Source organism: Lagenorhynchus albirostris, chromosome 2 (assembly GCF_949774975.1).
Source record: "Lagenorhynchus albirostris chromosome 2, mLagAlb1.1, whole genome shotgun sequence".
NCBI lineage: Eukaryota > Metazoa > Chordata > Mammalia > Artiodactyla > Delphinidae > Lagenorhynchus > Lagenorhynchus albirostris.
Window position 1 is genome coordinate 134,294,331 of NC_083096.1, and position 20,132 is coordinate 134,314,462.

Below are 20,132 nucleotides of genomic sequence, written 5' to 3' on the forward strand. Positions count from 1 at the left end.
AAAATATAAAATGGTGCTGGGTTAGGCTGACAACCATCAGGGGAGCAGGAGAGGAAAGAGGAGGATGGACGAGAACCTCCTGGGTCTGCACGTTCTGCTCTGTCTCAATCAGCTTTCATGGGCCACTGAAGCAGCCCCAAAGCTGGGATTAGCTAGAAAGGTATAAGTCAATGCAGTAATAATCTATTCTGACCTCCAGGGAGGTGAGGCTTAAACCCCCGGCTGTTCATCCCTCCTTTCCAGATGCTCAGTGAACACCCTGGGGAACTCCCAATTCTTCTCCGCCTGTGAGACAGGAGATGACACAAAATTTAGACTGGAAATCTGCATTTCTAGAAAGTTTCCACGTGATGCTGACGCTGCTGGTCTTGCGAACACACTTTGAGATCCACTAATCCAGGCCGAGCCCTTATTTTAAAGATGAGACAATGAGAGACCAGAAGGCTGAACTGATTTGGGCAAAGGCAGCACAGAGTAGATGCTAGGGAAGGAAGGATTCCAGTCTCTCTCACCATTCAGGGCGCTTCCCATCACAGAGCAGCTCACAGTGATTCCAGGAAAGGTATTCAAAGAATGTCTTTATCTATAAACAAAGATCCTTGGTGTCTTATACTTGTGTAGCCTTTTAAAATTTCATCTACATTATCTCATTTGATTCCCATAACAACCTGATGAGGTAGGGAGAGCAAAGATTAACCTCCCTATTTTAGAGATTAGGAAGCAGAGATGCAGAGTCGTTAGGTGTATCCAAAACCACAAAGTTAGTTAAGCACTCTAACGGATACTTGGCATTTGGGGTGTGGTCTGGGGTCCGACAGCATGGACATCCCGGGAAGCTTGTCAGAATCTTGCAGAGAAACTTGCAAAATCTCAGCGAGCACCACAGGCCCACTGAATCTGAATCTGCAGTTTAACAATCTCCCCAGTTGATTCATACGCACATTAAAGTTTGAAAAGCCCTGGTATAGACAGGCCTAGAAACCAGGTCATCTAATTCCAAGATCGATGCCTTTTCGTCCCTCTTTTCTCTCCCTCTCTGAAAGTACTGGTCAGTGTCCTATTTTGACTTGTTTTCCAACAGAGCCTAATTAAGAAGCTAACTCTCACCAGGGAAAGGACAATTAAGAGTGTTTTGCCTTAAAAAAAAATTATACCAGGTTAAATTACCTTTATTACCAGTCTTGGTAATTCCTCTAATAGTCATTTTCTTGACTGATGTATAGACACCTATGAAATGAATCCTCTGAGAAGAAGATGGAAAAAAAACAAGACAGTGATCAATGGATTCAATTAGTTACAGTAGAATTCTACCCAGATGAAAGAAGATCAAGATGCAACTGCTCCAGGGTGGCTAAGATATTTTACCCAGAAAGTATGCCATTTCTTTCCCATATTCTTCAACTATTAAGTTCAGGAGAGCACAAAACAGCTGCTTCTAAGACACCTGGGAAAATAACCACAATAAACGTAAGGCTCCTCACAACTGGAAGTATTTAAATACTGTTCTAATGGTCTAGGCAAGATGACAACTGCATTTCTTCACACACAGGAAGTGTTACACAGACCAATTTCTCTAATGACAGCAAAGAAACCCCTCTCGCGACACTCCGTCAACCAAGGATTAACTCAGTGGTTACTGTAAGACCACAGTCCTGAAACACGTATGCCGGTTTTTCCCTGCAACTTTTCAAATCAATTCTTTTGATTGAGATTCTTTGTTGAACAGAAACCAGACTGCTGATACAGTGCACCTGTGAAGAGCTGTTTAATTCAGCATGGCAAAAGGTAAATGCAAATGACTTCTTTTAAAACATATCAATCCTAGGAATTGGGAGGACTGAACAGAAATACACACACACAAGGGTTTTCTTGTTTTGTTTTTGTTTGTTTGGTCATTTCACAGTGGCTTTGTGCAAACACATGATTAGTTAATCAGGGTGGTGAGATGCCAATCATTAAAATGAACACTCAGGACACAGAAACAGCCATTTATAATCCCTGGGCAGGTCGGCATATTAAATAACACCTCTGCAACACACAAATTATTTTAGAAAGATGCACATCTATTAAAAGGAAGGTTTCTCACCTAGTTGAAAAATAATGTGATGACTTAATAAAGCTGATCAAGTGACTTAATAGAATCCACAATCTTAACCTTATTATTTTCAAAGATTAAAAGGCTTTTCCACCAAGAGCCAACTGTCTCCATTTGCCCACGAACGATAAATCTGATTGACTGTGATCTACCTACGCTGAGATAATTTGGCACAGGTCTGTCTTTAATTCTCCTTGTATTTCTTTCTCAAGATACACAAAGCTGTTAGTGGTTTATCCCTCTGAAACCTGGGGACTCATGTAAATAACTTTTAACAGTGAGATCGCACATAACAGTTTACAGAGCACTGTGGCATAATGCAATTCAAAGTTGCTCTTGATTTAAAATGCTTCAAGTCCAACTACAGTGTCAGCCTGCCCAGAGAAATCTCTTATAAAAGTTTTCACACTCTGTTGGGTTAAGAGACAGTGGGTATTAATCCTATGGCTTCTACGCAAAGCTTCCTTTTTGTGGTCAGCAGAGAAGCTATGTGGTTGGTCTGAAGGAGTCCAAAGTCTTTTTTCTGTGTTAAAACAAGGGAAAGTGGGCCGGTTACAGAGTAAAAGAAAAACCACAGCCAGCTCACTCTGCTGTAGCTTTTCCCTTAAATGTGGCCTAGAGCAATTCTGCTTTCCAAAAAAAGGTTTAATTTAAACCATACACAGTGCTGCAGGCTGCCACGTTTCCAAACTCAACATTCCTTTCTAATCTGTGCACTTCAGAACCAACGTACTCTGTTTCCAATGGTACTCCGATGAGCTTTAATAAATAAAATATCACTGCCCACCCATTACTTAATTTGATAATAATACGCCCTTTTTTTCCCTTCCTCTATTGACATTATTCTAAGTGCTTATTCGAGTGTGTTGAACTGTTGTAAACATCACCTCTGAAAAATCGGCTCTGTTCTCTTTTGGGGAGTGAAGGGAAGGAAAAGGGAATTACTAAGTGAGGGAACTTCAAAATGTTAGCAAGTGGGCCAGAGCTCCAGAAAACCACCACTCTGTGAAGAGGTATATGCCAAAAATAGCCTACATGTTAAAAAAAAAAAAAAAAAAGAACAAAAAATATATATTTATTCCTTAGATATACGACACTAGGATCTGTGCTGTTATTCAAAATGTCACTAGGAAAGACCACAGTCACCCTAGCTGACAGCTACCAAAAAGCCGCATGACCAATATGGGTCTCTGGCCATCGGTGTGGCTGGGGCTAATCACCACATTGGCCAGGATGAACGGAATGAATGGCCCACAGTTGGGGCGCTTTAATTTTTTGCCTCAGTGTATTCAGTTGTATGTTCATTAAGAACTCCAACCCCAGCAGGAAGCCCGGCCCATGGTTTTCTATGTGAGTTGCCATGCTCTATTACACATGACACTTGTCAATTAAAGAGGAAGCCCTTTTAAAGCAAACTGAAGTTAAGCTGGTACTTTCTTCAACATCTGACTTACCGCTGCTGTTATCGTCCAAAAGGAAGTTTGTTTTAGAACAATGATAGCAGTAGTAATCCTCCTATTTCAGTAGTGAGGGATTTAAACACATTCAGGGCACTGGGGACCGGTGAAAAGGTTTCTTTCAACAAAACTATGTATTTTCAGTAGTAAAAGGAAGGTCTTACTGATGGGATAACTGCCAAGACTGGACAATTTTTCAGCTTCCCAGTTTAGAGGCTATCATTTTAGACTACCTGGTATAATACAAATGTGGCACAAGGGATCAATGCAATGAATTCTCTCTAGTCAGTAAAATGCTCTCCCATTACTAATGATTACTACCCCCTGCCTTTGCCACAGAAGTAATGCCCAGTACTACATCTCAGTGGCCTCTAATAAATACATACAATCCCCACAATAAGAACATAATCATAACATGGCAAATTAGTGCAGCTTCCAGGGAGAGTACAAATTAAAAAGCCATGAGGAAGGGTAGTTCCTGTTCAAAACCTATTTTACCTTGTAGAATACACATTCCTTATCTGTAAAATGGGGCTTAGAGGAGAGGGTCGCTTAGGTCCCTTCCAGCTCTCTCAGTCCGTGAGGGTTTAAAGTTTTCTCAAGGGCTTTAAATCTTTTTTTTTAACATCTTTATTGGGGTATAATTGCTTTACAATGGTGTGTTAGTTTCTGCTTTATAACAAAGTGAATCAGTTATACATAAACATATGTTCCCATATCTCTTCCCTCTTGCGTCTCCCTCCCTCCCACCCTGCCTATCCCACCCCTCCAGGCGGTCACAAAGCACCGAGCTGATATCCCTGTGCTATGCGGCTGCTTCCCACTAGCTATCTACCTTATGTTTGGTAGCGAGAGGGAGGCATGGACATATATACACTAAATCTTAATGCACTAACTTTAGGACTCTCACCAGCACACCGACAATCATTAATGCTAATAAGAGTCCATGAAACGTGTGCAATGAAACTTTAATTTGGATCTATCTGGAGGGAAAAGAAAATGTGACGGAGAAGATTTCAACTTTAGATTTTTAAGGTCGAACGTCATGAAAAAACTGAGAGCGGCACGTTTGGACTGCTGAAGCATACGATTTCCTGGAAGTGGAGGCAGGTGATCCAGCGTGTATGAACACTCTTAGGAAAGCATACCTTTAACCTCTTAAAAAGAACAACTCAAAGCAGAGAAATATATTTCAATTATGTCTTAGCTCATAACGATAATTAGTATTGTTTATTCTGTGACGAACAGCATAAATCCTTCGTGTGAATTACTCTCATTTACTCCTCACAACAAGCTATTATTATCCCCATTTGACACATGAGGAAACTGAGGCTTATGGAGCTTTAGGTAACCTCTCCAAAGTGAGAACTGATAAGGAACCAAGACAGAACTAAACCTAAATTGGTGGAACCCCAGAGACTAAGCTCTTACCCACAACGCAGACGCTGCCTCTTCTTGTTAATGGTATCCACGTGGTGATCTGCTTAGAGCAGGTTGCTATCTTCCAAAGCCCCTTACTTTTGCGTGATGTTGACCACTTTAAGTGCCGAAGGGCAAGCCTCAAGATTGGTTTGCATGCAGGTTACTTCTATGCTATAGATCTTTAACTTGCTCTATTTAAATGTGTGCTTTTAAATTCTCAACCTTCAATATTCAACAACAGCCTCAGCTGAGATGAAAGAAAGCCTTCTCCTTAGCTTGGGAGTCAAGTATCAAACTGTCTCCCTCTCCTTCTGACAAATCTTCTAAAATGCTCTTGACTAAAGGAGAAAATGGAAACGAGGGCCTTTGGGTAAACTCATAGGAGGAAGCTCTTTTCCTCTTATGGAATATAAAAGACAGGTTTTATAGAGGCTTCTCTAGGCTTACCCGTAATGAGACAATTAAGACGTGGACTGCATACGGAGACAAACAAGTTACTCGAAGCTCTGAGGACAAGGGTAGCCCAGAAACTCACAAAAGAATAAGCTAAGCATTCAGGTAGAGTCCTTGGACCCTCATGTGTCTAAAAAGGCAGGAAGATCTAGGAGCTATTTTTAGTATATCAAAACCTCAAACAGAAACTATATACTTATCCACAAAACAACGGCACAAGCTTGCTAAAACATCACCCAACTCATCACACAAAAACTATTTCATACTCTCAGCTCGTGTGTATCTGCGTGCTCAGTTACAGATGACCATTTGCTTCAAAAATGGGAAAGCAAATTAATTATTAACCAATGCAGTTTGTCTGGAAAACAAAAGTTTTCCAAAATGAAATCAAAAATAACAGTTGAGGTTCTTGTTGATAAAGGAAGTTAGAGAATTAAAATTACAGTCAAAGGCATCCCTGAATCTCAGATTTCGACCCTTACTGTAACAACAAAACAGAAGACCCCATTATAAATCTGTAACTACGAGGAATCGTAAACACAGGCCATGCAGGCAAATGGTTAAAGCAGGCTGCTGATACAATATAATACAACAGGGGACGGCGGGGATCATGGCAGCCTAGAAAGCCCAGATTCCATCTAAAGGCATTCCAGATTCAAATGTCTGAAAACTGGGCTGGCAGCATTCAACTCACAGGATACCGATTCACCAGCTCTGAACGCAATACACCCATTTCATTGATCAGGAAACTTGTTTTCAGAGAAGCCAAGTGACTTGCCTAAATTCACTGCCTGAATCTACTCCCCACCTTAAACGACTGTGTCAGGACTGGAAGGGAAGTTTCCCAATTCCCATCCTTAAAGGCAGTTACTGAACAAACCCCCAGCTTACCCAGTTCGGCTCTCCAGTGAAAGGGCTAGAAAGACAAATGATGGAAGATCCCTGCCCTCACTCTCCTTAGAGTAGGAGACATAGGCCAGGAAACAAACATTACAATACAGCACAAACAGGACAACAATGCTCTGTTCTCAAAAACTGCAATGAGAACACAGAGAAGGGGGACACAAGCCACTTTAGGGGATGCCGTGCTCAAATTTTAAAGTGTCCAACCTTGGTAGATATGGACTACTATGGCATAATGTTTCTGGGCTTTATTATTGGTATCTTTAAAGAAACATAGTCCACAAAAAAAAAAAAAAAAAGGTCTCAGATCATGACACTCATGGCAAGTCTTAGCCCAAGAAAACTTTAATGGTCCAGTTATATAAATCTTCCAGAACGAGAATTTCCAATAGAAATACTGACAGACCTTTAATTATGGCATTACTATGGGGCTTTGTATAATAGAGCCCACATATTTTCAGCTTAGGTCATTACTTATAGGATGTAAGGATTTTATTTACAAGTGCCTGACTGAATCAATGAGGTGAAGTTTTACACAGGAAAGGAAGTGCAAAGTACACGGTTTGAAAAAGCAGGGATTTACCTCCTGGGGTTCAGGAGGCCCAGGGACCAGGGGCTTCAGGCAGTGAATGATGATTTTGACTCCTCCAGTGTGTATAAAAGGTTGAAGTTCAGTCTGGCGCAGTGCAGCATTCCACAAGACCTGCTGCCTCTTTGAGCAGGCGATTAATCTCATGATCGATAGACCATATGATTAGGCACTAATAGCTGATAGGAGGAGAGAATAAACAACCATAAATTTGCTTTGTACCGAGTAATCCAAGTGTAAGCAGGGTCATTTAATGGCCACATTGGGTCATGTTACCTAAGGAGCCATATGGAATAAAAATGGAAGATCCTTACACTTTTTAAGATCTTCTATTGTTATCTCAGGGGATGGGACCAGGGTAGGGGCTCTCTGAGCAACACCTTATCAGTTTAGTATTCTTGGTGACAGATGCGAAGGTTTCCATGTGCTGAGTGCAGAGGGCTGATTACAGAAAGAATAATGGCAAAGTCCCATTGTTGAAATAATTCCTCTCTAAGCACCTCTTCAACCATCCTCCGTATAACGTGAGTGGCCCTGGGTGGTCCGTCTCATAACTCCACGAAACACCAGAATCCGTGCTGAGGGGGCAAACTAAAGAGAAGCAGCACTTGGGATCTAGAACAGGACTGTATGTGACTCTCAATCAAAGCACTTGCTGGACTGTTTAATTTCACCTTTGCATGCAGATCACTGCTCCGAGTTCCAGGGCTGTTTCTCAGGGTGTCATGAACTTCCAGTGTTGGGAATGGTTACGTGACATAAAAGCTGGGATCCAGAAGGTCATAAATCTCATTCTTTCTTTTCTCCTTTCCCTGGCTTCTTCCCCTTTCTAACACACTGACCTCCTCCATCAGCCCCTTGAAAGAAAGAAATCAATCACCCCCCAGACCGAAATGCAAACCTGAGCCTTCCCTGTGCACTGGATGGTTTTTCCTTGTCTGTGACAAAATTCACGAAATTTTGCAAAATGTCATTTCCCTCTTATGTGTGTCCTTCTCTCTACCCTACCCTGAGCCCTGGGAGGCAAAAAAACCCTTAAGCTCTTGCTATCAATGACCATGAAAAAGGAAGGAAGACACTTTGTTAGCCTAAAAAGAAACGTGCCAGAGAAAAGTAATTGTTGGACAAAAAAGAACATCAACTGGTTTTGCACTGCATTCTCAGCCCCACAGCAAACTACACAAATCTCTTTTCTTTGAAAACTATCTGGGAAACAAACCCCTCCAATCACCCTCTCCACTTCTGAATTGTTCCTCCCAGCCCCCATTCTCTTCATCCCCCTCCTCCCGGGACTGACTAATATGGCCTTTGTTAATTTCCAAGCCTTTAGGGAACAACTGTTCACAACCCTTCCTTCCAGTCTAATTGTTCAATACTGCTGATAGCTCTTGAGCCCACAGAAGGGTATTCGATCGGCTCTTGGAGAAGAGAGCAGGCGCTTCAGACACCCTGGGGTTTGTTGGGGGAACGGTTGTTGTTGTTGCTCCTAGGAAGCTGGGAAATTCATGCCCCATTCAAAGACAAGCATTGTCAATACCCCGAAGAAGTCCAGTCCGGTGGTCTGAGCAGTTGCTACAGCCGAGACAGATGAGAATTTTTTAATTTACCCTGACGATCCCTTCCTTCCTGGTTGACATTTATTCCGAGCGTTTCAACTCACAGAATTTCTCAGCTGGAAGACTTTTTGGCCAGGTACACTGTACCATTAAAGACTTCCCCAAAATGTCAAATCACAAAGGACACTCCAACGTCCAGCCATTTCTCTGCCGACGCTTTTTGGAACAATAAAACCAGCCCAGCTGGGGCCACCCATACTAACTCCCAGTCAGGAAGAAGCACCTGCCTGGGCCAGGATAATTGTCTGGTCCAGTGTGCTCACTCCCGGGGAAGAGATGAAGGGCACAGCGAGAGAAAGGGGCTCGGCAGAGAGCGCAGAGCTGAGCCCCAGGGAACACAGGTCAGTGCTCTTGCCTCGACACCACCTTGTGTCCTCACATCTATATTTTTTAAAGTTCTTCCTTAGCAACTAGTACCAATTTCTAGCCACCTTTGAAACACCCAGAACATAAAGAAAACACTGTCAGTTCCCTTCTTAAACCAACCTCAATTCTCCCCAGAGGAAAATAAGAAAATCTCCACTGCACACACAGGAGGCTGTTTAAATGTTAACTCCGCTGTCCCACCCTTATCCCGGTGGTTACTGCTAACCTTGTCCTCACTGAAGCTCTGGAGGGCCTGTAGCCAACCTGGTTCATAGCAGTAATAGTAGTCTTAATATCTACCATTTACTGAACATCGAATATAGACTAGGACACTTACAAAATCATTTCTAATTGTCAAACAACCCTGTGAGTTAATAGGGTCCCCCCACCCCGCCCATTTTACAAAACAGAAAAAACAGAGATGAAGAAACTCAGAGAGGTTAAACAGCTTGCCCAAAGTCACACAGCCTGTCCGCAGCAGGCACAAGATTGGAATCACACCTATCTGTCACAAAAGCTGATTAGTTTCTCAGGAGCTTACGCTGTTTTCCAAACTGGCTTAAGAATGTAAGAATGAGATTGCCCTATAGCTCTCAGGAACTAGTTGGTACCGGTACCAACAGCTGGCCCTTCTGGTTTACATTTTTCTAAGCATGAAAGCAATACAGACTTACACCATTCCCATGGATACCAGAGTCTCATATCACGAAGGCAATCAGAAACAAGATGAGTCAGTTTTAGCAAAAGCACTAAGTATAGACTGAGGTTAGGGCTATGTGTGCAAAAAGGAGCGGAGTGGAAGAGACTATCTAAGGATTTTTTTTTTTAATCTTAACGTAATGCCCAAAAAAGGAAAAAAGTAACTTGATTTATTTATTCTTCCATCCTCAGCAAAGGCTGGCTGAGCACCTACTATGCACGCAACTTTCTAAATTCCATTAGAAAGGGAATGGTTCAGTTTCTCAACTGCTTCTTGCCTACTTAGTCCCTTTGGTATCAGTCACACTACCGGTAATTCATCAATGGTTCTCCATCGACCTCTGTACTGATGCTCTGTAAACACAATAGAACCTGCTGCTAACTTGACGACTTCTGTTCCTGTTATGACAGAGTCATGTTTTGCCCATTCCAAAATGGAAAGTACCAATAAAGTAGAGTTTGGGAGATGTAATCCAAACGACTCCACACCTGACAGTGTTCCACATGCTCCCGAAAAGAAGGCTCAGACACAGATTTCAACAGTTCCACTAGTCAGTGTCTTCCTGTTGTTATCCAAAGGGTCACCTAGATACCAGCGATGATGCCTTCTAAAAGTCTTCTAGGAGACGCCAAGTCATAAAGTTCTTGCAGGAATTAGCCAAACTGAGGGGATAGGGAGGGTGGGGTTAGAGGCAGAGGGAATGACAGGTACAGAGGTCCAAAGGCAAGAAAGAGTGTGGAATATTTAACAAGCTATCAATACAAATAATATACTGAAGGTGGGCGGTAGTAACAGGGCTAGAGAGATAAGCAGAGGCCAGTATTTTTATGGGGCCTTGCCTCAGCGACCATTCCTTCGTTCTTCTATTCATTTCACAGACGCTAATGAGTGCCTACTATGTACCAGGCATGATGCTAGATCCTTGAGATATCGAGATGGCTTAGCAACGTCTCAGGGTATCTGTTACCACCACTCAGTGATGAGCTGTACCTCATGCAGCTGGTTAACGTTCAACGTGTAATGTAAACTGGAACACAAGAAAACACCCCTTGTTTTTCCTAATCCACCTACTAAATTAAACTATTCACACCTGCAGGGGAAGGACTCCCTTGCACTGGTTTACAATGAACATTAGCCAAGCCCCCTAGGATAATGTTGGACTTTTGCCCACTCATCAATATTAATTGCAACCCATACAGATCCAACCCTGTGTTCTCCCATTTCTCCAATTTCAGCCCTCACATCAAGGTATGTTCTTAATCCAACTGAAATTTCAGGGCACACACTTCAGTGCAGCTGGGACCATAAAAATTCACATGGTATCATGAAACACCACTACGTGAAAAAAAAAAAAAGAAAATTACATGCTTTCCAGCCACACAGAAAGCCCAAGGTCCACTTACAGAGAAGAAAAAAATCAGCCTGGATACTGTAAAAGAAGGCAACATGATTTTCCAACAACAACTGTACAGGACTCACAGATTTTTCCACACAGGAAGATTCTACTTTTGAAAACTGAAATAAAGTAAAATATCTCAATTACCAGAAACCTGACTCCAATGACAGTAACCCTAAAAGTGACCAGGCCACAGAATCTGTTCTTTGGTGACAGAAACTAATTTTAGATTTAAAGATTCACTCAGTCTTTCACCTTGATTTACATCATTACTTCCAAATATTCAGAACCTACCTGGTTTACGGTTAAGATTTCTGGTGACACAGAGAAAAGAATGGTGCATAACTTCAGGGTTACATTCACCTGGAAAGAAGCATCCATGAACTCACAGTCAGGTGTCCTAAAACCGTGACATACAATTTAGACAAGCCACATGATGCCAGTCCTTCCACAACCCACGCTGGCTGCCCTCCACTTTCAACTTCTAGTGAATACCTCGTTAAATGAAATTAAGTGAAACACAAAACGATTTTTTTTAACATATGAGAGAAGAGCATCTCCATTCATCAAAAGAGAAACTTTTATCAAATATCTCTATGTGCCCAGGACATATAGCACCTTCCTGTAAAGAGCATACCATTTAGGGTGAGGAGAGAGAATAGGGGGGCAGTGGGCTGCAAGTAAATCCACACAATTACAACAGGGGAGGTGTGGTCCCGTAGTCACTTACACACAACACAGGGCACCACAGAATCACAAATGAAGAGCGTCAAACAAGCCCAGGAAGGCTTCCTGGGGGAGGGTTTTTTGAGCTGAGTCTTATAGAAGACACTGGAATGATTTAAGGTTTTCAGGTAGTGAAGCAAGTATAACTAGCTCTGCATAGTTAGCAACATTTGCATTTTAGAGTGTACTCTGCTGGGTTGGGTTTCATAGACCAGAAGAGACTACTCAACAAAACTGGCTTATTTGCTAATGAACCCAGGGACACTGACAGGGTGTGGGTGGCTGAATAATGATGACCCCCCCCGACCCACACCCCCAAATGGCTACGTCCTAATTCCAGGTCCTGTGAATATGGCAAAAGGTGATCAAGTTAAGGATCTTGAGGTAGAGAGATTATCCTGCATTATTCAGGTAGGCCCAATGATGTAATCACAAGGTTCCTTGTACGAGACAGGCGGGAGGACAAAGACCCGGGAGAAGGAAGCAGAGATTGGAGTGATGCAGCTGTGAGCCAAGGAACACCAACCCAGCGTCTAGAAGCTGGAAGAAGCAAGGAACAGGCTCTCCCCTGGAGCCTCCTGGATGGACCAGCCCTGCTGACACCAGACTGTTTGTTCAGACTTCCGAACACCAGAATCGTTAAGAAAATAAATTTGTGTTGTTTTAAACCATTAGTTTGTGGCCATTTGTTACAGCAGCAATAGGAAACTTAAACACAGGGCTTGCAGTAATAGGAAGAAGAGTTGAATTAAATCAGCACTGACCTGACCCCACAAATCCAAGCACCACGATGTGCCTGAGCAGAGAAACGATGACAGTGACACTGACCGTAACTTCACACATAAAACTTAAAACAGGTGCAAAATACTACAAATGGTTCGATGTGCTTATAGGTGAGCAGTCACCTAATAACTCATGGTGAGCCATCACCTAATATCCAGGGAATTAATATCTGACTGCCTCTGCCATGGCCAGCCCACCCACAGGCTCAGATTCTGCATACAAATCACTACTCCCAAGGCACCTACACGCAGTCCCTTGTGTAAAAAAGAAAGAAGCCAAGAAGCTGGAGGGCAGGGATTTTTGTCCTGTTCAGCGCTGTACCCCCAGCATTAGAACAATGCCCGGCACATAGTAGGTGCTCAGTAATATTTAGTGAACTGATGAAAGTCTGGAGTTAAAAGATAATCTATTTGTGAATAACAACTAAGTCTCTCGTGGATAATGTTTCTACTGAAAGGTTATCTGATTGGCCAGACTCCGCAGATTTCGAGAAAACATCTTCCTCATAATTGCACTTCTGGTTTTAGCCATACAACGTGACGTGTAATAAAAAGGGCAGAACAAAAATTCGGAAAGTCAGTGAAACCGGGTTATACGGCAGTGTGTTAGCTCCACGCTCCTACCATGCTTGAGCGAAGAATTAATTTCCTTGAGAGTTTTTCTCCTTGGCTTAGTGCTGAAATGGCACAAAACAGGCAGAGGTTTGATTCTCTTAGATTTACTAGTAATGCCACCAGCATTTCAAGAAAAAAATATCTACAAGCAGATATGGAAGCCCCTTAATTAAATGAAATTTTATAGGCATTTGAAACATCCCAAAGCTAAGGGCCAGAGGGGAAGAAGGCAACGTGACACTTAAACCTGTGAGGATTAAGTAACAGCAGCAGCTAAACTGAGGCAGGCAACGCACATTTCCAAAAGGACCTTGTACGTCAGGTATGTTCTGATGCCAGGTCTCATTATCCTAGTTTCTTCCACTCAAGATGGACAAAGGGTAGGAATTAAATAGCTACAGGCCTGCACTAATGGCTAACGCAAAGGAAAAATAAACATCCATCTATTTTCCCCAAGACCGTTTCCTGAGCACCTATCCTGTGCCAAGCCGAGTGCTAAATCCTAGAGACAGAAAAACATTCTGATTAGTTCTTGGGCATGTTCTCTGTATCAAGCAGCTGTGCTAAGTGTGGTCCCATTACTATCACCCTCATTGTCACAATGAGAAAACTAAGGCTTAGCAGTTCCGTGAGTTCATGGGGCTAGCGCCTGGCAAAGGAAGAATCTCAATCCAGCTACGTGTGAATTCCAGGGCTCAAATTCTCATGGACAAGTGTCCCCATGCCTCTGCCCAGCAAGGGCCCATCACTGAATGGGTGAGTGAAGACCTCAACACACACACACGTACACGCACACTGATCAGGATAAATCTAGAGACAAAAGTTTTCCACAGAGCTGCCTGTCACAGGAACACAAAAGCGTTGTTTTAAGCCTTCTAGACCAGTGGCTTGCTTAAAAACAGATTACTGGGCCTTAACTCCTGAGTTTTTGATTCAGTGGGTCTAGAATTCAGATCAAGGATATGAATTTCTAACAAGTGCCCATGTGAGGCTTATGATGCTGATTGGGGGACCATACAGTGAGAGCCAGCGATGTATAAACCTGCAAATGCGATCTCTAAGGGCAAGAATTCTGTCTTTTTTGTTCTCTGTATCTAGAAGAATACATGGCACATGTTTGGCATTCAGGAAGTAATTACTAAATAAATAAATCTGCTGTGTACTTAAAAAAGAGATAACCAACCTTATTAAAATTGTGTGTGAACAGGTTCTGACTGGGGCCCGAGAAATCTTCTCGTGATTAAGGGCGTGAGCATCTTAACGAATGTTGTGACAAAGCCTTTGGCCTCTCAGAGGTTTGGTGTCGATGCATGGGTCCTGTTATCACAGCCTTTCTCAATCATGGTGAAATGGCATATTGAACAGAATATGGAATCAGTGCTAATTCTGTACTTAGTAAGTACAGATTCTACACAGCTAAGTCTAGACAGCTCAGTGTCCTCTGGCAAGATCCTAACTTAGTAAAGCTTAATTTTCCCTTCTGTACAATGGGTTCTTAGGAAGATCAGAAACAACATACATGAAGTGTTCAGATATGTGTCTAGCACATGGTAAGAATTTTTCAACGGTAGCTATGATCAACCGAATCACAAACATACCTCTGTCAGAGCCATCACAGAAATCTTCATCTTCAGTAAACAGTCATTCGCCCAACAATATTTAGCAAATATTTACTAAGCATGCCATTCACTCTGTGGGGAGGGTTTGATGCTCTGATGCCACATTGAGTAATAGGTTAAAAAAAAATCCCCTCCCTAGATTTCCTGTCACCCCAAAGGGCTTGCTCTAAAAACCTTAGGAGGAAAGGCCCAGAAGTGCCCTCTGGAAGAGCTCAGGGGCAAGAATCGACAAGAGTCATGTAGAGAGATGAAGCCAGGTGTGCCTCCTCCCTCAGGAGGCATGAAGAGGGTTGAGTCAACAAGCCTACTTGCTCTTGGGCCAAACAGTCACCACAGGAGCGATTCTCAGGGCAGGTGTGAGCGGATCAGAAGAGAAGCTGCACTGTCCGGTGGCTGCAGCTGGGAGGTTCTCTCCCAGGTGCTCTCTGAGGCTCCTGGCACCCACGCAGACACCTGCTGAATGCCAAAGAGCCTCTCTGTCTTCAGCCTCCATACCTGAAACACTAGCGCCGAAACAAAACGGCCCCCCCTTTGTGAAACACTTCGTGCAAAGTTAGCGTGTTTGCATCAAGTTATACTGTTAAGAAAACTAAAATCACAAGTAAGGAACCAGACAGCAGAAAGTAACCTTTACAGTTTCATATTCCTGTGTTCATTCATAATGTAAAAGACTTAGAAAGGTACCCATTTGGACTCTTGGGAATAGGAAAATCCCAAAACCATAGTTTACTATTTTCAAAGGAGTTTCAATATGGGCTGGAATCAAGAATACCGTTCTTCAGGCTAAGTTTATATCCTGAAATATGCTTCTTGTAAGAAATAATTTTAAAATGTGGAATCTAAAATTAAGCAAAAATAACATACAGTATGTTCAGCTTTGAAATTTGCCGGGACTAAGCCAAGTTTACCATAAACAGAAGGCAGAATTGTCTATTTTTAACTTTACAGCCCTTGGGTGATTAAAATTTTGAGCCATAATAAACAACTTTTTTCTTCTTCGCAACATAATTTCTCATTTGAAATTGCAGTCTTTTTAGTTGTTTAGGAGATATGGATTGAGCACTTCATGTTTTTAAATTCTTTCTTAAACGGAAATTTCTTGCAGAGACTAAGTGCGTGCATTAGCATGCCAAGAGCACAGATTTTAAAAAAAGAAGAAAAGACCTCACCAAGGCCCCAAACTACACTGCCTTCTCCTCTTCTGTGCTGTTGAACAATTAGCACCTTCAGCCAGCTGCATTTTGGGAGAACAGAGTAAGTGATCCCACCATTCTGCCTACATAAATGGAATCACCACAAACACCTCACCATCACCCAGCAGATTATTTGGCAATTGGGTATCTTTGCAGATATATTATGTCAGCAGAAAGTGTACCTTCCCACCAGGAAAGACAGTTGCATATGCAATAAACCAATAGCCTTTGACACACCAGTTAATTACATCAGTTAGCTACTATCTCCTGTGCATGATCTCAGCGTTAATGAAACTACTTTGGTGTGGAAGTGTTAACAGGTCAAGACAAGCAGATCAGGAAACAGAAGGGATTTAGGGTCACACAGAATGTCAGTGTGCTGAGTCACAGAGAACTTAAGCTTGGCCCCCAAAAAGGATATAGAATTTTTCCCTCTGCTGCAAGTAGCTAGTATTCTTTTCCTTTGGCATCACTTAGAGCAAAATAGCTCAAAACTCTTTAGAAATTATCGAGTTTAATGGTATTGCCTCCCTATCAAGAGCTACTAGCAATTGAGTTACTGGAGATAAACTGAAGCCTGGTACCATGGGTGCTGACTTTACAAGCAATAGTTTTTCTCCCTGAGGGAAAGGGATGAGTGAAAGATGATGCCTGATTTCTGGTTTGGATGACAGGGTGAAAAATGGTGACAGACACTGATTCTGAAACACAGGAAGATGAGCAGATTTTGTTGGAAAAATGGGTCAGGCGGTGCAAGATGTTAACCCAGGTTTTTGTCTCCGTCTTTTCTTGTGGAGTGTGTGTGTGTAAGGCTTCAGAGAAAGCCCCAAACTCCTACTCCTGTCTTCCAGAGCAACAGAGAATATCCTACAGGACACTTAATATTGAAGCGTGTTCTTAAGGTCATTCTAAGGAATCTCTCCTCCAGACTTGATAGCCACGCTTTCCTCACCTGCCCCTCCTATGATATGATTTCCTGATCCATGAGTGTCCGGATCTCCATTCTGTTGGCGTTCCTCTTAAACACTGTATGCCCAAAACTGGGCAAAAAATTCCAGCTGTGGTCAGACCACAGCCCAACACAGCATCAGCTTTGGGAATGACACTGTCACGCTGCTGGCCCCTATTAATCTTGCAGTCAACTTACACTCTTAGGCTGTTTTCACATGGACTGCTGTCAAATTATGTTTCCTCCTTTGCACAAGGAAATTTCTCATTCTAAATTCAGGATGCCCCATTCCTAGCCTGTCTATATTTAACAGAAAATGAGGATTTTCATCCATTTTCACTTCATTCTTACCAATTTTGTTCCCAACTTTGCCAGGATGCCCAGAGGCCTATTGGAATGAGCTTTCCCACGCTACCTTCCAAGAAGCAGTCTGAAAATGTTCTTATCCCTTTTATCACTGGATTCTCCTTATCCCAGGTTACTTTATAAATAGCATTTTTCCTTACAGAAAATATATAAAGCTACGGGGGGAGGGGAGGCACCTGCATATTAAGAACAAGATAATTTGTCATTAGCCTTGGAACAGTGCAGGTCTACTATAAATGATTTCGTATTCTGGAGAACAAAATTTGTATTTCTATAATGTAAATTTAGATACTGTACACTGGCCTTCCTCCACCCACTCACCCCAAAAGAAACCCCAAAACAAACAAAAAATACCAGCCAGATATGTACCAACAGCCTGGAGGTCAGTAAATAATTTAGGTCTTTTCTGTAGGCAGTAGTAAGGAATGCTGATTGCTTTTACTTAGCTATCAGTATGTAACAGGCTGTGTAGCCTTCAGGGCAGAGGTACAGAAAGGTGCAAAGGAGGGAGCTATGTTTAAAAAAAAAAAGAAGTACCCTGGCCAGTTTTCGGTACTTATCTCAGCCTTGCAGCCCCACTGCCTGGCTGTCTCAGGGTCATATAAGGATTCGAAGCTTAGGGAGTAGGTGGTCTCAAGCCTTCTACGTCTCTGGATATTCCTATCACTATCTATTGGTTATCATTCAGTTTGGTCGAGCCTAACATCTGGCTTTTCACCAGGTCATGGAAGTGCAGGGAGAGCTACTCTTCTACTGAGTTCTCAAAACATCCTGCAAATTCAACTCATTAGCAGACAGCAAAATTTTCTTTGTAAAGATCCTTAAATAAGAGGTATAAAAACAATTTTATACCTCTAAGGAAGATGGCAGGAGTAGAAATATATTTAACCTGATGCTTATCAATGTTAGAAATTAGAATGAGGTTCTTAATAGTTAAGCTCATTACATAGTCTTTTAAAGAAGACTGGAATACATCTGTTTGGGGTAATTTCAATGTAGTTGTGCCTGAAGGCAAAAGGAAGGACAAGATCACTTCCCAGTAACCATCTGAGGTCATTAACAATGCCACCAGAGCAGGCACCAATGACTCAGAATTGAAAGGAGAGAGAATATCATGAAATCTCAAGTTAGGGAGTCACTGATTCCTATCAGCTACCAACTCCCAGACCGGCTTTCAGGGAAGTACCCTAACTTCTTACTTTCTGTCTGTAAAAGAGATACCCAGGATCTCTTAGGTGAAAGAAAAAGATCTTTTTGAATAGAAGCATCCTCAATTAGAGTCAACTGCAGGCCTCATTGCTCTGCAGAACCCACGAGCCCTACAGAGTCTTCTCTGGAAACCCCCAACCTGACCAGTATCCAAAACACTTGTGTCTCCCAACAACAGAAGCTACCCAGGTCAGGCTCTGGGCCAGCCTCTGCAAACTGTTTTTCTTCATTTCATCCTCGCAGTAACTAAATGAGTTAAGAATTATTTCTCTTTTACAGATTAGGAAACCAAGACTCTGAGAGTTTAAAATGACTAATTCTGTAATAGAAAGTGAAAGCCCGGGTTTGACCACAGATCTGTCTGACCACAAAGACTCTTCCCACCTCAAGGGAGTAGGGGTAAAGGTCAGTGTATTTTGTAAATAATTTTTGTTTAACTAAAAATAAAGAAAAGGATGGTCTTACTCTTTCATTCTTGAGGGAAAAAGTTGCCATGATCACTTTTCTTTTTTTTTTTTCTTTTTTTTTTTTTTTTTTTGCTGTAATCTTCACTCCATTTAACTCAGCCTTTTCCAACCAGAAAAAAGAGAAAATGAGCTAACAGTAAGAATAGGGAATATTTAATTTTTATGTGCTAATTAATGCATAAGCAACATCTATCACAACTAGAAAAGATTTTAGGCCTTCTATATATCTTCCTCTAAACCAGCAGGAGGATCATAATTGACTCTGACAAATCACTGCTGACACTTAGGCTTAAAACTGGGGACAACCAAAACACCCATGCCTGAGGTAGACATATCCGAACGCCGTGGTTGCATACCAGGAATCACCAGGGAAGCTTTAGAAAATACTCATGCCCGACCCCATCCCAGGTGATGCTACAAGGGCAGTCAAGGCTGAGAACCACAGTCCCAAAGCAATGGAACTGAGGGTTAAACACAACACTGAATAAGTGCATTGAGAAGTTATCCAAGGATGAAGAGAAAGAGAGCAAGCACTGTGAACCAAGTCAACCCTGAGTTCCACCCTGGTAACACACAGCTCACTCAGTCCTTCTGAATCTCTTTTTCCTTGTCCGTAAAATTAGGTGAATAATACCTACCTTGCAGAGCTGTCTTCAGTAAGGTATACAAGACACTTAGCATGCAGCACTTAATAAGTGTTTCAACTTTCTGAAGTGTCTCTCCATTTGGCTACTCTAGGCTCCACACAATTCACTTATTAAGTTTGAGTCACCATTCCTTCCAAAATCTATGAGCTTCTGTCCTCTAGCATTTTTCCCTTAAAATGACCTTGATCCATAAAACTATGTGTAGAATATTTACATTCATAATCCAATTCTCACATATTTATAGGATAGTTCACTTGAAACCACCCTTAACTAAGTAGAAGTTTCTTTTAAATAAGGACACCTATTTTTGAGCACCTATTATGTGCCAGGCATTGCGCCAAGCATTCTATACATATAATATAATCTAATTGAATTTCTCTTAATTCTTATAAAGCCTCTCCAGGAAAAGAAACATTTCACTCATTTTATAAATGATGAAATTGGATTTCACAGAGGTGAAGTAACGTGCACACACATACACACACACACACACACACAAAGAGCAAATGGGGGAACTTTCTAGAATTTGAACCTAGGTCTCTCAAAAACTCCTAAGTCAGAC

General features: G+C 42.0%; 1 protein-coding gene across 8 annotated transcripts in view; it reads right to left on the bottom strand.

The window, feature by feature from the left end:
- The window catches only part of NFIA (nuclear factor I A), a 393,406-nt gene that overhangs the window by 321,297 nt on the left and 51,977 nt on the right, over window positions 1-20,132 (bottom strand). The window contains exon 3 of one of the 8 annotated variants that reach the window (XM_060139912.1): window positions 6,802-7,098. The exons of the other annotated variants lie outside the window; for them this stretch is intronic. Within the exon in view, the coding sequence (XP_059995895.1) occupies window positions 7,085-7,098 (14 nt within the window). The 3' untranslated portion in view covers window positions 6,802-7,084. Of the gene's footprint in view, window positions 1-6,801; window positions 7,099-20,132 lie in introns of those variants that run through there. 8 annotated transcript variants of the gene reach the window in all.